Below are 15,582 nucleotides of genomic sequence, written 5' to 3'. Positions count from 1 at the left end.
TTTTTAGAAATCATTTTTGAAACAAAATGGCAAACACAGATAACAATTTTTTGGAGAATATTCGTTAAGTAAACTATTGATAAGATATATGTAAACATATAATAATTTCAATTTGTCTTCGAAATCACTTACATCTAATAATACACACTTAAATATATGTAATACAAATCATCAAATCAATTCCAACAACATTAACGGTTGCATAAATAAGTTGATAAAGAAAACGCATACACAATTACTCCCCCAAACGGTAAATAAGCACAATAGGCTTTATCTACAGCTGTCTCTCTCTAACGCACAAACATTATATCTCCCTTCATCTCTCTATCCAAAGTTCTCACTCTCTGTTTACGGTAGTTAAAGTTGCTCTTACTGACTAAAATCCGTCGTTGGATCGTAGTATGCGAGCGAGCCTAACTAAATCTCCGCGAAGCAACTCTATTCAAAATAAACATTATAGTATGGTAATGGCATGTAGTTTCTATAGATTTTGTTGGTGTTCACTGATGATTAAATTAAAATGCTGGACAAGCAATTGAGTTAGTTAACCGCGCTCAGCGTAACGAAACGGGTTGGATTGTGCCATACCGCAACAGGCGTTAAAGTGTGTTCGCAAGCGGCAGAAAGCAGCAACTTGGACGGGTGTTTGAGGTATTTTACGATTGAATTGTGGGCGCTAGCATTATCCGACATTCAAATATTAAGTGTTGTTTAATGAATTGGCTGTTAAAAAATTTAAATATTTTAATAAATTAAATATTTTCTATATTCTATTTGTATATATCATTTTATATATGCATTTCTTTCAATATCACTGCCAAAACTTTGCCTTTTCTTCTTTGACATGTGTAAAATTAATTACTAAAATAGTTAGCTGCTGCAAAATAAACATTTTCAATTGCTTAGTCAACACATTTTTCGGTAGTATCAGTGTTTTAAGCGTATACTAAAATTCTCCCACCACTTCATGGTCCATTGACTGGCCATTGTTTATACTGAAGCCACATTAAAACGATCATTATCAACTGTCGAACCGCGCGATGTGTGTGAGAATATGACAATTCAGCCATTCAAGTGCATAAATCAGCGAAGTAAGTCGGTGGCTGTCGATAAAAAACAACAACAGTAAAACAAAATACCTGAAAGTATTAAATAACTAAAACTACACTAAAACAGAAGATAAATGAGTTAAAATAAATTAAGCTGAAATCAAAGCAAATTGCTAGCTACTTAAACGCCAGCTAATGAAGCGCTACAATAAAGACTTGAAACTAGTCGAAGCAAGTGTAAAACAAATGTTGAAAAAAAAGATTTTATAGTAAAAAGTGCTAAAAATAATAAAGTAAATTTAAAAAAATGCAAGAAATTATATGTGAAAATTTTAAAATAAAATAAAATTATAATTATAGCAAAAAATCATATACATATATTTATTTTTTAAAACGTAAATATTAAAAAAAGTAATAGAAAAATAAATATGAAAAATGTAAAACAAAATAATCATACAAAAATGAGCCAATTTTTTTTTTAATTAAAAATTAATAGGAAAATATATATGAAAATTTTTAAATAAATAATTATAATTATAAAAAAATTAGCAAAAATTATATATTAATTTTTAGAATTTTTTAAATAATAAAAATAAAAAAAATTAATTAAATAATAAAATTATATTTGAAAACTTTTAAATAAAATATTAATAAAAAAATTAGCCAAAAATTTTTTAGAATTTTTTAAATAATAATTAAAACTTAAAAAAAAATTAACAAGAAAATATATATGAAAAATTTTAAGTAAATAATTATAATTATAAAAAAATTAGCAAAAAATTATATTTAAAATTTTAGAATTTTTTATTAAAAATTAAAAAAATTAATAATTTTTTTTATTAAAAATTAAAAAAAAAAATTAACAAGAAAATATATATGAAAAATTTTAAGTAAATAATTATAATTATAAAAAAATTAGCAAAAAATTATATTTAAAATTTTAGAATTTTTCAAATAATAAAAATAAAAAAATAAATTAAATATAAAAAATTAAAAAAAAATAATGGGAAACTTTTGTACATGACATGCATATGATAAATTTAATATAAAATAAGTATAAGTATTAAAAAAATTTGCAAAGAATTATACCTAAATTTAAATTTTTTTTTAATATAAAAAAATAAGGAATATAAATGAAAAATAAAAATTCTAAAAAATTTTTATTTAAATTTTTGTTAATTTTTTTTGTAATTATAATAATTTTTTTTTAATTATATACTGAATTTAAAATTATTCTAATTCATTGTTCAATAATATAAAAAATTTGTAAAAATTTATACAGAAAAAAAATTATAAAAAAATTTAGTAAAAATTCTAATTGAAAAGTTTATAATAAATTAATTATTATTATAAACACAAATTTGTAAATTATTCTAAATAAAATAAATTTTTCAATGAAAATTAAGAAAAAATGTGCTTCAAAAAATATAAAAAATTAATTTTATTTATATATTAATTTTATTTAATTTTATTTATAAAATTAATTTATTTATATAATTATAGTTATATAAAATGATTCTATATAAAATATTTTTTTTAGTAAAAATTAAAACATTCTGCATAAAAAAATATATACATATATATAATATTATAATATAATTATAATTATAATAATTATATAATTTTTTAAATTTTAAAACCATTTTATTTAAAATTTTTGATAAAGAATTTTTAAAATTTTTTTTGTAATTATAATTATTTAAAATTATTCTATATAAAATCATTTTTTTAGTAAAAATTAAAACATTCTGCATAAAAAAATCTAAAAAAATAATAAATATTCATATACAAAAGAATTATTAAGAAAATTTAGTAAAAAATTTTATATGAAAAATTTGAAATAAAATAATTAGAAAAAAAATTTAAAATAAATATATACTAAATTCAAAATTATTCTAAATAAAATAAATTTTTGGAAAAAATTGGCATAAAAAATTAGTAAAATTTCATATACAAAAAAATTAAAAAAATAGTTCTCAGTAAAAAAATAAAAAATTCGACTTGAAAAAATGTCGGACAAAAATAAAACAACTAACAAAAATACTTAAAAATAATCTTAACTACCTGCTAGTATTTTGAGCGTTTTTGTTTCTAGTTACCCAGTCGATCTAGCTTGATAAATAAGCTGCTATCTCGAAAGCACTCTTGCGACGAAAGCATACATACTTATATATGTATGTACCTACAAGCATATCTAGCTTCAAACATACATATATGTATGTGTATTAGGGTGTGTCAAAAAACGATTTTTTTCGCTTGGTATTCTGAAAAATAAGAAAGTCGCTCGCTATTCTAGCGGCAAGGTCCGCCACCAACCTTTTTTTTTCTTATTATCAGATGTAAAAAAATTAAAAACTCGCATATACATAACTACTTGGAAAAATAAAACTACTGAAAAATCAGAGTATCTCTCCAAATATGAGCTCTTACTTCCAATGGGAAGGCTTGCCACTTACCTCTTTGTTCATTATGAGATGGAAAAATTCAAACCTCGCTAGCAATTATTCGAAAAAAATATATTTTCACGGAGTTTATGGCAAATTCCATGCTTTACAAAAAACCTTTTGAAAAATATTTTAATTATTAGTTGTTTGGATGTTTGGTCATTTTAAGACAATTTTTTCCCATTATGATTTATTTTTATAGGAAAAAACTATATATATATATATTATAAATTTATATATATACTACTTTAGTAAATGTTCTGCAAAAAAAAAATATTCGTGTTTTTGACCCACCCTATTGTATACATTTAAAAAAAAAGTTAGTTATGGTTTGTTTGTATGTACGTCAGTAAATAATTACACACGGCCGTATGCATAGGCACAACTCAAAGTAAAATTTTTGTTTTTTTTTTTCATCTTCTTGCTGAGCATTCTGAGCATTAAACGAAAATGTGAAAAACGTGAAAAAGTGCGCAGAAGGTGAAAAAGCATTAAATAGGCATATTAAAATTATTATTTTAGGTTCTTAAGCGGCTACACAAAGCCCACATGCCGCCAGTGCACAAGTGGAAATTCGGTGAGAAAACAAAGATTCGCGCATGTTTCGCCTTGTGACTTAAATAAATTTGCATTAAAAGTAGCTGATAAATGACGCGTTTGCATGATATGCAAATGTTTGCGAAAATTTTGAACCATTTTTCGACATTTTGTAATTATTTGAAGTTTATGTGAAAATACTGTATTAGACAGCTGCCAAGCTGTATAGCGAAAGTTAGACAAATATCTGCTGTAGGTGGTGACTCAGCCAAGATCTGCAAGGCTTTACGTTTTTGTGGTATACACACGCGGATCAGCACAGATTAGAAGGTTTATATTTAAAGGTTTTTTTCACTTTTCTACCATATTCTACCTACTGGTACTACCGATAAAAGTACCTATTAAATCACACCACGACAATCAATGAAAACGATGAGCATCACTTTAATTTTTGACCCTCTCTGATCTAATATAATCGAATTCTAAAAATTTTTGAAGCGTCATTCTCTAGATGATTGCACAGTGTGAACTTTACTTCTTGTCACCACTAATGAAGCGTTTGATGACTGAAGGATTAGGTAAGATTACTTATCAAAGACCGCATGTGGACTGCTATATGTAGTCCTTCGTGAAGCCATAGAATAAAATAACTCCTGTGTACGGACTCATATTTCAACAAAACGCTTAGTAGTCAATACGAATTTGCATAGGCGTTTAATTTTCATTCCCACCATTTCCGTGGGATGTCTAAGGGAATGCGCTCCCCTGTGGTTGAGTCTTTGCCTTCCAAACGCGAGATAAGCAAGAAGAAAGTAATGAGTTGTTTCCACCTCATCTTCTTCCACACAGCTTCTGCAGATGCAGCCCAGAACGCACTGTTAAGGAGTTCAATTCTTGTATCCCCAAACTGCTATCTGAGTGGATGGTCACTTCTCTGAAGGATGCTCTACTTCGAAACAGTAAATATACTGCTACCTTAATGGCTGCAACCTCGGCCTGTAAAACAGTGTAATACCACTGGTAGGTAGGAAGTCTGGAGCTGGAGTTGAGAGAGCTCCTGACAGTAAACCCTACTAATCTTCCCTCCAAGCTTTGACCCATCCGTAAAGAAACTCACCGCGCCTCCTCTTCAACGGCTTCCCATACTTCGGAAGGCCTCCGACTATCGAAGCTGCAATGACTTGCATGCATCTGTATGTCGGATGCAATGCGCACTTGCCCGACGGCAGTACTTAAAGTCATGCTTGAGCTGACACCACTTCACCTAGTAGCCGGTCATACAGCTCCAAGTGACAGCGGTGTGGCAGAGGTAAGGTAAGGGTGTGGCAGGGGTTATAACATTGACCCTTCTCACAGGTACATCATTCCCAAAATGATAAACTTCGCTAAGAAGTTCAAGGTTACCCTTAAAAGCAAGACTGAATGGAACGATTCCACTCTTGAGCTACTGCTTAGGGATAGTACAATCAAGTAGTACACCGACGACTGAATACATCGAAGGGAATTGGTGCAGGAGTCACTGGACTACGCATCATACTTTCCATATGGGAAGTTTACCAAGCACTTTTCAGCAGAAGTCATTGCCATAAGTCGGTGCATAGAGATAAACCTCCGTCCCGTTCGTTGTTATAAACATATGACGATACTTAGCGATAGTCGAACTGCACTTAAAGCAATCTGTGTCTATGATATCAAATGCTGAACTCTTCGTCACGGTGGGTCCTTATACTATAAAGTAGGGCGACATGTTGCCTTCTACACTAGCCACTGCAAGCTGAAGAAACACTTATAATACTTTGTAGGTAGGTCATAAACGATGGATTTCACTTGGGCAGCTATTGGTCCTTTGTCTCACCAATAAACTCTTAAGAAAACATCATCAAATTCTCATAGATCGGCGGCGCGATTTGAAATTGCCACACATTTATTAAGATGGTTAATATCGATGCCGGTCCCATCGCTAGCTTTGCCAAAGATGTATTTATCGAGAAGCTTCAGTCTCAATCCGGCAAAAGTTGGACAATAAAGTAGAAAATGACAAGATGACTCCACCTCACCATCCTTTGGCAAAGATTTTCCGGTAAAATATTCAGCCACGCCGCCTGTGAACCTATGGATAGTTTTCATCAAATTCACATTAGTTGAATTTTGTAGTTCGGAGAACCTTTTATGGTTCACTCTGGACCAAAAGGACGTTCTGGTAGTTGACAAGCACTTGCGGAGCTCACAGAAGTTCCATTGGTACAAGTAGACATTAGAGTACTCGTACTAACTCACTTCGAAACGGGTACTATTGGGGTAAGCGTTGCTAGTTAGGCAACCTTATAGATTTTGCACGTGAAGGCGATTCCGCTGTGACCGCGCATGAAATCAATTCTAGTACGAAAAAAACTTGAGGCAATAAGACTATCGAACAGCAAAGAGAGTACCCTAAGTTTAAATAACAAAAAATAGTCCAATTTGAAGTCTTCACAAAGACTATCGACCGACTGAGAGCGTACCTCTTCACATTTGGACAGAGTTCTATTACATAGTCTTATGAGTTTTGTTCAAAGTAAAATTTCAGTAAGTAGGAAAAAAAATTACATAGTAGTTAACGCTGATTAGAGAGGAAATCAATCTAGTTCCAACCTAATTTTCAAAAAGTTAAAATTTATTTACAAATATCAATTTTGATGAAAGTAAACAAACAACAGCTCCTCAAAAACGCAACGAAGCACAAAGTATTACACGAGTAAATGCTTGGTTCATTTAATCGGCACCAACTGCAAAATATTACAAGCAAAATTACAGCGGCTATTAAGCTAATTGACTAACCGATTTCTTATCTGAAAATAATTAGAAATATTTGTCTTCCAAATAAGTGAATGACAAATACCTTCTATCGACTGACTGAAAGCTACATTCGAAAATTTCCAACTCATTTTGCCACAAGCTTGTATGTGTGTGTTTCTACTTGTATTTAAAAATATAAATACATCTATATGCATTTCGAAGTTTATTGGCGCTATTAAATACGGTTAAGTAAATTAAGACACGCCAGCATGCAAGCGGGGAAAAAACTCTGTCTAATTTGACATAACAAATTATTTAATGAGCATCGACACCCACAAATGTGAAGATTAGACAAATTACAGAGTTATTGTGCAAAAGCTTATTCGAAGTGTTCTTCGAAACAGACAGTTACACATGTCACGAAGTGACTTTCAATTTGTGTCTATATTTAAATACTCAAAAGCGCCAATTGCATTGTAAAGCCAATTTTAATCGTAGTTTAATTGAACAGTTTGAACTGTCTTCACTTCAGGCATAGCTCAATCGCAAGGTGCTTATTTGAAACGAGTCGATAATTTTCTTTTTGGTATTTTTGAGTTTAAGGGGCGTTTCTCCTTTGTGAGATCAAAAAAATTTCGCTTCTTATATTTGCACATATTCAGACAGATTACTCATATTCAGAATACGCTGTCAAAGTTTTCGAGTTTAAATCTGTTATATTGGGAAAGTCGGCCGGCTCGTTTTGCCAGTATATTATTTACACATGTTCATCAGGAATTCGAGCGTCAATGATACCAGAATTTGTCAAAAATATTGAGCATTGTTCATTTATAAAAATAATTGTAATTAAAAAAAGAGCAAAACTTGATTTTTTTTCCCTAAAGCTCATAGTTATAGCATTTTTTAGGTTTTATCCTTTGTTCTATAGTATCACAGGTGCTGAAAAGTGTACGGATAGAAAATATTTTTATTGAATTTAAGATTTTATTTACAGAGGCGATAACATCCATTGTAAGGACGAGTCACAACGGAACTGTCGCCATTGTTCGGTAGCACGCTTCCCCCTTTTACTTGTACCATCTAAACAAAATGTGTGAAGAATAAACTTTTACTGACAACTGTGTGAAATTTTCGTCATTTTGCCTTTTTTAGCTTTCGAGAAAGAAATTCCAGAAAAAACAACAGATTTTCGGGCCAAAAAAGTAGAAACGAACATTAAGTTTCGTGATTATTTATGAGATTCAAGAGAGAGAGATTAGACTGGAATTTAGTTCTTGACAATAGATACCACCGTTTAACCCGTTTGATCCCTATAATACAGCTTTCAATCAAAAAATATCACAATAAAAAGTTAAACAAAAGAGAGAGATATACTTAAATTCCTTATACCCTGTTAGCCAAGAAGCGTGTAATACTGGAGGAAACGTCGGAGACCCTATCATATACATTATTATATGAAGTATATACTTTTATATTACAGCGCCTCGATTTTTTTTTACTATAAATTCGCGCATACGGCAAGTCTTCTATGGATCATTCTGTACAACTTTGCCTAAGAGGCTATGGATATAAAACCAGTTTCGAGCTAGCTGTTTTTAAATTTGAATCGCTTGTATGAGAGATATGTGATGTAGTTGTCTGTTCTTGCCGATTCTGGCAAACGATCAATAGAATTTCAAAATGCGCCTATGAATGAAATTTCATTCAGATATCGCAAAAGCTGACGAATAACCTGTTTTAATCACTAAAGAACTTCGCCTTGAAAATCGCTAGCTTAAAACCGGTTTTAGACCTATAGTCTCTTAAGAAAATTTGTTCAGAATGATCCTTCTATCGTAAAACATTGCTGGCATATTCGATTTTTTCGGTTTTTAGGCTCGCTGCAAATCGACCTGGTCTAATGTGTGTGATCATTTTACAAGATATTTTGAAGAAATTTTACACTTTATCCAAAGCAAGCGCGGTGAAATTAAGAAGATACTTTTTTGATCTGCTTTCTATCAGAGACAAATTTGAGACAAACTTTATGACTAAAGACTAGAGACTGTATTGTGTACAGTAACTTGTCACAAATTGAAAGATTACTTCAAAAAGTCTCAAGTGACTAGAGATTGCTTGCTGAATTGCGCTATAACAGTGCTTCGCGCGATCACCGTGACCATTCGAATGCTCTCTTACTAGCTAAAATAATAATTTTTAAAAATTAGTTAACACTGCTTACGCGGTTATTTATAGCCGAGTTGATTGGACCTACTTCCAACTTATATCGAGCGCAAGACAAATACTATCCCTTAAGTAGTAATATAACATTCCTGAGATTAAGCACTTATTACTACAAGTATAGAGCATTTGTAAAATCATGCTTAAGTGGCTTGGAATACTGTGAATTGGCTGTTCAACTAGAAATTTAAACAAATAGAATTCATTGAAATAATGTATTAATATTACAAGAGTTTTGGCATTTATGGAATGAAAAAAATAATCTAAAAATTACTAAGTCCACCAGAATTCCATAAACTGAAGTCGAATTGTTTTTAGAGGCTTCATAATCAAATTAAAAAATAAAGCAGGTTAAGCGGAGGTCTGTTGTAAATGGTGACACATTTCGACGTTCCCTACTTAAAAAAAAAAAAAAACCAAAGAAACTTCAAATTTATTGGGCAATGTTTACTTTCATTCGAAAGAACATTATTTGGCATTTATTTTTTGAAGATTATCTCTTTCAAATGTTGGGCGCAGCTACGTCTCACATAGTCCATTGGTAGAGTCCAATTTTCAATGACTTCTTCCAGCATTTCGACTGGTAACTGGCGTATGGGACGCGTGTTGTTTTGCTCCAAGGCCCGAATCGGTGCAAGATTGTCCGCATAGACTTTAAGCTTTACATATCCTCACAGGAAAAAGTTTAACGTTGTGAAATCATACGATCATGGTGGGCAATCGACCGGCCCAAAGCATGAAATTATCTGCTCACCAAAGTGTGCTCTCAATAAATCCATTTATTGTTGGGATGTGTGGGAAGTGGCGTCTTCTTGTTGAAACCAAATGTCGCCGAGATCTTAAATATCAATTTCAAGCATCAAATAGTCGGTTATCATGGCACGATAACGGTCGCCATTTACGATTACCTTCTCACCGACATCATTTTTGAAGAAATATGGAGCGAAGATTTCAGCGACCCACGAACCACACCAAACCGTTGTTTTTCTGGAGGAAATGGCAGCTCTTGAATCTCTTCAGATTGCTCTTCGTCTCAAATGCGAAAATTTTGCTTGCTTACACAGCCATTGCACCAAAAATGGGCCTCCTCGCTGAACGAAATTTGTCTCGAAAACGTCGGATCTTCTTGGAACTTTTTAAGAACCCATAAAGCGAAGCGATGTCGCTTTGGGGGTGGAGATTCGATTGAGTTAATATCATACAAGTGTTCAGAAATAGTTTTCTAAAATTACACTTAAGTCAGACTGGTAAGAACTAATACTCTGTGAAATTTTCACGAAGTGGAGCTCCTATCAGTAGGGAGCTTCTTCAAAACGACATATAGGTCAATTGGGCCAATAGATTTGATTAGCTAAAGAAATTGGAAAATGATTGAAATCCACTAAATAATGATAAAATGGTCGATACCTGAACAGCATATATAAATGAAACAGATCAAAGACCGTCAAAAGAGCTTAAGAATCATTAGAATAGTTTCTTTCTTCAGTACATAGACAGTAGAATATTTAATGATGCTTGCCATGAGAGTGTGATCAACGTAACCTGAACAGATTCGGTATGAAAGACTAATCAATCCAAATCAAATGAGCAGCTTGTTACAAAAATCTTGTATGGAATTTCCATACCGAAATCGTAATTTATTGGTCAGATCATACCGATACAATATATTTTTATACAAAAGGCAAATACTATAAATCATATCTTTCGAATCGAAGCAGAAGTTATTCTCATAAATACATAAAAATTAATACACTTATCAATAATGCATTCTTTATTATTCCAGGTATACGGAATTGAAGTGAAATGATTTAAGATTTGCGCGGAAACTATAATTATCTGAAGATCTCTTGCCGACAGCTGTGCTTAGTGTAATCTCTAATCGATACAATTAAATTGATTAGCAACTCGGGTATTAAAGTAGCTAATTCTTATTTCAAAATGCATAAAATTATGTGGAATTTCCGTCAAGCGTTGACAATTACATTGTTATGCTTCAATGTACTGACGTCAGCGCAAAGTAATGATAAACCCAATATAGTAATTATATTGGCTGATGATCTGGTGAGTGCCGATTACTTTACTTCAATATTCGCAAATTTTACCAAATGCATGTTTATTTTCAGGGCGTGGACGATGTCAGTTTTCGTGGTGCCAATCAATTTTTGACACCCAACATCGATGCTTTGGCTTATAGTGGCGTTATTCTGAAAAACCTCTACACAGCACCTATGTGCACGCCTTCGCGATCGGCGCTACTAACCGGAAAATATCCAATACATACAGGTGAAATATCCAATACATACAGGTGATGTGACTATTGATGTGAATGGAGCAAGCTGACTCATTCATTCAGTAAAGTTTTATATAAGACTAAGTTAGCTAATAAATAGATAAAGGTATAGTAAGAACTAATCTGGATGAGGAAAAGACGAAGCAACACGCTTCGACGCAGGTTGAAGGCCTTTGGATCCATGTTTCCGGATAGGGATCACATCGCCTCACTGGCACCCAGCAGGATATTGGACTTTATCAATAGGCTGGGGCTAATTTTGTCCCTGTGAGTTAGGAGAGGGCACAATAGACCTAAGGTCGCGGTGCGTTCCTCAATTATTTATCTATCAATCTATCTAACATGCTTCTAAAAGCAGTCGGGTGTCGATATGGTCTATTAAATTTGAAATATGGTCTATGAAGTTTAAAGTTTTTCCATAAAAGTCTCTGGACGACAGATCAATTCACTTCTAGATCGAACTGAGTATCGATATGGTCTGCAAACTTTGAACTCTCTTCGTAAGCGTTTTTGTAAAACGGAAGTATTCACTTCTATAAGAAGCTGGGTATCGATGGGTGCCGAATTTGTGGTCTCTCTGTTTAAATTGTTGGGCATCTGACATAGAATGTCGTTCTGTCTTTAAACCATTGCGATATATTAAGTATCTCTATTTCAAAACTTACTTAAGTCGAACGGATGATTATATGGAGTTATCTTAATAATTATAGGACTTAATAATTATAGCATAGGTTAAGAAGTGCAAAGAATAGATGAATCATTGCGTCTAAAAAACTTTAACTAAAGGCTGTTCAATATATTATATTAATAGTATTTACGGATCCGAACTTATGATGTCAAAAACGATCAATGCATATCAAATTGAGGTCATGACAACGGTCAAAACCAAAGTCCAAGCTAACTTGCAAGTCTGTGTTATTAGTCTGGAATCTAAGGACGGTTCGGTTTAATTTTGAGGAAAGGTATTATGGTTAGAAAATTCTAGAGAGCTTTCCTGTTTAAGGCTGAGAAGCTCTTCCGCCGAATTTATATGAATGGTGACGGTCAAAACTAAGTTCGAAGCTAACTTAGAAACATGCGTTATTAGTCTGAAATAAAAAGATGATTCAGGAGATAAGGTTCGGTTCAATTTTGAGTAAAAGTGTTAAGATTAGAAAAATCTAGGAAGCTTTTCTGTTTGAGTTTGAGAAGGTCTTTTGTCGAAGTTATATGTATGGTCGTGGCAGCTGTTAAAACTAGGTCCACGTTTATTTGTAGGCTGTGTTATTAGTCTGGAGTCCAATCGCGGATCCGTTTTCCAAGAGAGGGGCTTTAAGTCAACTTTTCGGAGAGATACTTAAGAAAAATCTAGGAAACTTTCATGTTGGAGTTTAACATCTTATTAGGTCGGTTTTATATGAAGAAAATAGCTTGAACTAAAAATACACTGATATTTTATTCTTAGGACTAAATTAACTCTCCTCTTACGACATTGATTAAACCAAAAACGTACCGCTTTCTTTCAGGCATGCAACACTATGTCATACCGAACTATCAACCCTGGGGTCTACCGCTAAATGAAACGACAATAGCGCAGGTCTTCAAAGAACACGGCTACTACACGAGCATAATTGGCAAATGGCATCAAGGTTTTTCACGTAAAGCGTACACGCCCACAAAACGAGGTTTCGATCAACACTTCGGCTACTTAGGTGCCTACGTTGATTACTACAATCAAACGCTGGATGCTACGGTGTGTGCAAAATTCCTAAATTAAAAAATCAAAACTCGATGCAAATTTTGTCTGTATGTAAACATGAATATGAAATATTTGCATACCAAAAAATGCTCGTATTTACTGACCAACAATAATAAAAATATTTCTATTAGGCACAAAATTTATCACTCGGTCACGATTTCCGTGACAACTTGGCTGTGTCGCGAGAACATGTCGGCACTTATGTCACAGATCTACTCACCGATGCGGCGACCGAACTGATAAGCAAACACGATGCCACCGAAAAGCCATTGTTTTTGTTTCTATCAGAGCTGGCACCACATGCTGGGAATGATGACACACCATTACAGGCGCCACCAGAGGAAGTTGAGAAATTTGCATACATTAAAGATGTGAACAGGCGAACTTATGCGGGTAAGTTGAGGCTGTAAAATGTTAATTTAAGGATGATTTCATGTTTCTCGTAAACAATGTGGGCATATTTCCATATACAATCGGTGTTTAATGATTCTCCCGGTAGTTCATAAAGAGAGTTGCCTAGAGTTCCCAGCTGGCGCTTTTATTTAGTTCAAGATTGCTCAAATTGAGCTCCGGGGTTCCACATGGTATTGGCTGTCAAAGCAACGCATATATTAAAATTCAGTAAATCTTCAATATTCTCTTACAATGGAATGGCTTTCAAGTTGTTGTTGTTGTAGCGGCAGAAAACATTTCTGAAGTAATTTCGAGGCATGGTACCGAGTTGACAGTCCTTAGCCGGATAGAAAACGGGGTCCGTTCTGGCTACATAGACCCGATTGTCGTGAGAATAGATGATTTTCAAGTAATATATTTCAATGAAACAGATCCAGAAGGTCTCAATTAGACTAAAGGAACACCCTTTTAAAGCCATAAAACTATCAGGGAACCACTTTTATATATACTAGCGTTCACAGAGCAGTGTTTGCCACTACCGCCTTCATTTAAGAAGAAATATATATAGAAGAAGAAATATATATCTCAAAACTACTTTCACTTTCTTCAAATTTTATTCCAGCTATGGTTTCGAAGCTTGATCAAAGTGTGGGTGCCGTGATAGATGCGCTCGCAAATAAAGGCATACTCAACAATACCATTCTACTATTTTTATCCGACAACGGTGGACCCACGGCAGGATTGCATGCCACTACCGCTTCCAATTATCCATTCAGAGGTGTAAGTACAAATGTTGAATTCAAGTTTTACTTTAAAAACTTAACTTTGCATTTTCCAAACAGCAAAAGAACTCGCCCTGGGAGGGTGGCATACGCTCATCTGGCGTGATTTGGTCACCGCTGCTCGAAAACTTAGGCACCGTTTGGAAACAACAGATTTACATTGGTGATCTGCTACCCACCTTAGCCGCGGCGGCCAACATACAACTCGACACACAGCAAATGAACCTTGACGGTTTGAATTTATGGTCTGCACTCAAATATGGTTACGATGCCGTGGAACGTGAGATTGTGCACAATATCGACGATATCTTCCAGTACGTCTCATATGGCAAAGGTAAATGGAAATTTATCAATGGCACCACAGATGATGGCATCTACGATGGCTGGCTCAGTGTGCGCCAAAACGACAACAGCGCGGAGTTGGATCCGCGTGCTGCCAATTATAAGGAGTCCATTATGAACACCACCGTGTGGCAGCATTTAACCGCAATAAATGCGAAAGCGGCGCTATCGGGTTCCGCCAACATAACAAAATTGCGTCAAGATGCGGCGATTAATTGTATGCTTGGCAATGTAACGCAGCACACTGCATGTGAACCGCTGGTTGGGCCTTGTCTCTTCGATATCGATGTGGATCCGTGTGAGCACAATAATTTATACGAATCGATGAGTGATGGCACGGTGGTGCAGGAGCTGCTTAAACGCGTTGCGTACTTTCGTGAGAGTGCGCATGCGCCGAATAATAAACCGTTAGATCCGAAATGTGACCCGCGACTGTACGATGGCGAGTGGACGTGGTGGGAAGATGTGCAAGATGGCGTGGACGATGATCACAACGCCGATGGTGGTGATAGTGCGATGAATTTACGACTGAATGGTTTGCTGTTGACTCTGTCGTTTGGCACGCTGTTTGTTATTAATCTTTTAAAGTATTCCTGTAGGCTGTAAGCATTAACGAGACATGTATATACATATACTATAAATCAATTAGTATTAACATATGTAAATAAAATTCTGTTGTATTATTCAAGAGTTGGATACAATTTTTCTAGGAGGTATTTTTCTTTCAACTATGATTGGTGAAAAAGTTACTTTTTTTAATTTTTATCTATTCTTTGCTGAACTCTATACATTGTCGATCAAAGTGAAAAGTGTTTTCCGAGTCATCCTGGTGGAAAACGAAGCCCTTTCTGTTGATAAAAAAAAAATTCTAAAAAAGTAGATAAAATTTTTGTTTTATATAAATGTATATATTTTTCCATAAAAAAACGTATTTTTTAGCCAATAAATTTCTTTTTTCAAAAAACTCATATTTTTAAAAAATTAAACCTTTATTAAAACCGAACATAAAAAC

The 15,582-nt window shown here is 33.6% G+C and overlaps 1 protein-coding gene across 1 annotated transcript; it reads left to right on the top strand.

Annotated features, from left to right (window-relative positions):
* The first annotated feature begins 496 nt into the window (after positions 1 to 496).
* On the top strand, positions 497 to 15,258 carry LOC105224018 (arylsulfatase B). The gene is made up of 7 exons (XM_049457183.1): positions 497 to 651; positions 10,809 to 11,086; positions 11,149 to 11,308; positions 12,821 to 13,047; positions 13,185 to 13,446; positions 14,069 to 14,226; positions 14,289 to 15,258. The coding sequence occupies exons 2-7, from the start codon at positions 10,964 to 10,966 to the stop codon at positions 15,174 to 15,176; spliced, it is 1,818 nt and encodes a 605-aa protein (XP_049313140.1). The 5' UTR covers positions 497 to 651; positions 10,809 to 10,963; the 3' UTR covers positions 15,177 to 15,258.
* The last annotated feature ends 324 nt before the right edge of the window (positions 15,259 to 15,582 follow it).

Source organism: Bactrocera dorsalis, chromosome 5 (assembly GCF_023373825.1).
Source record: "Bactrocera dorsalis isolate Fly_Bdor chromosome 5, ASM2337382v1, whole genome shotgun sequence".
NCBI lineage: Eukaryota > Metazoa > Arthropoda > Insecta > Diptera > Tephritidae > Bactrocera > Bactrocera dorsalis.
This window is presented reverse-complemented; position numbering and strand designations above follow the sequence as displayed.

What these genes read in the sequence shown, in the direction of transcription:
- LOC105224018 (XM_049457183.1), top strand. Translation starts at nt 10,964, where the DNA reads ATGCATAAAATTATGTGGAATTTCCGTCAAGCGTTGACAATTACATTG. An exon ending in GAACAGGCGAACTTATGCGG is followed by an intron (nt 13,447 to 14,068) that starts GTAAGTTGAGGC and finishes ATTTTATTCCAG; the next exon opens with CTATGGTTTCGAAGCTTGAT. An exon ending in CCAATTATCCATTCAGAGGT is followed by an intron (nt 14,227 to 14,288) that starts GTAAGTACAAAT and finishes TTTTCCAAACAG; the next exon opens with CAAAAGAACTCGCCCTGGGA.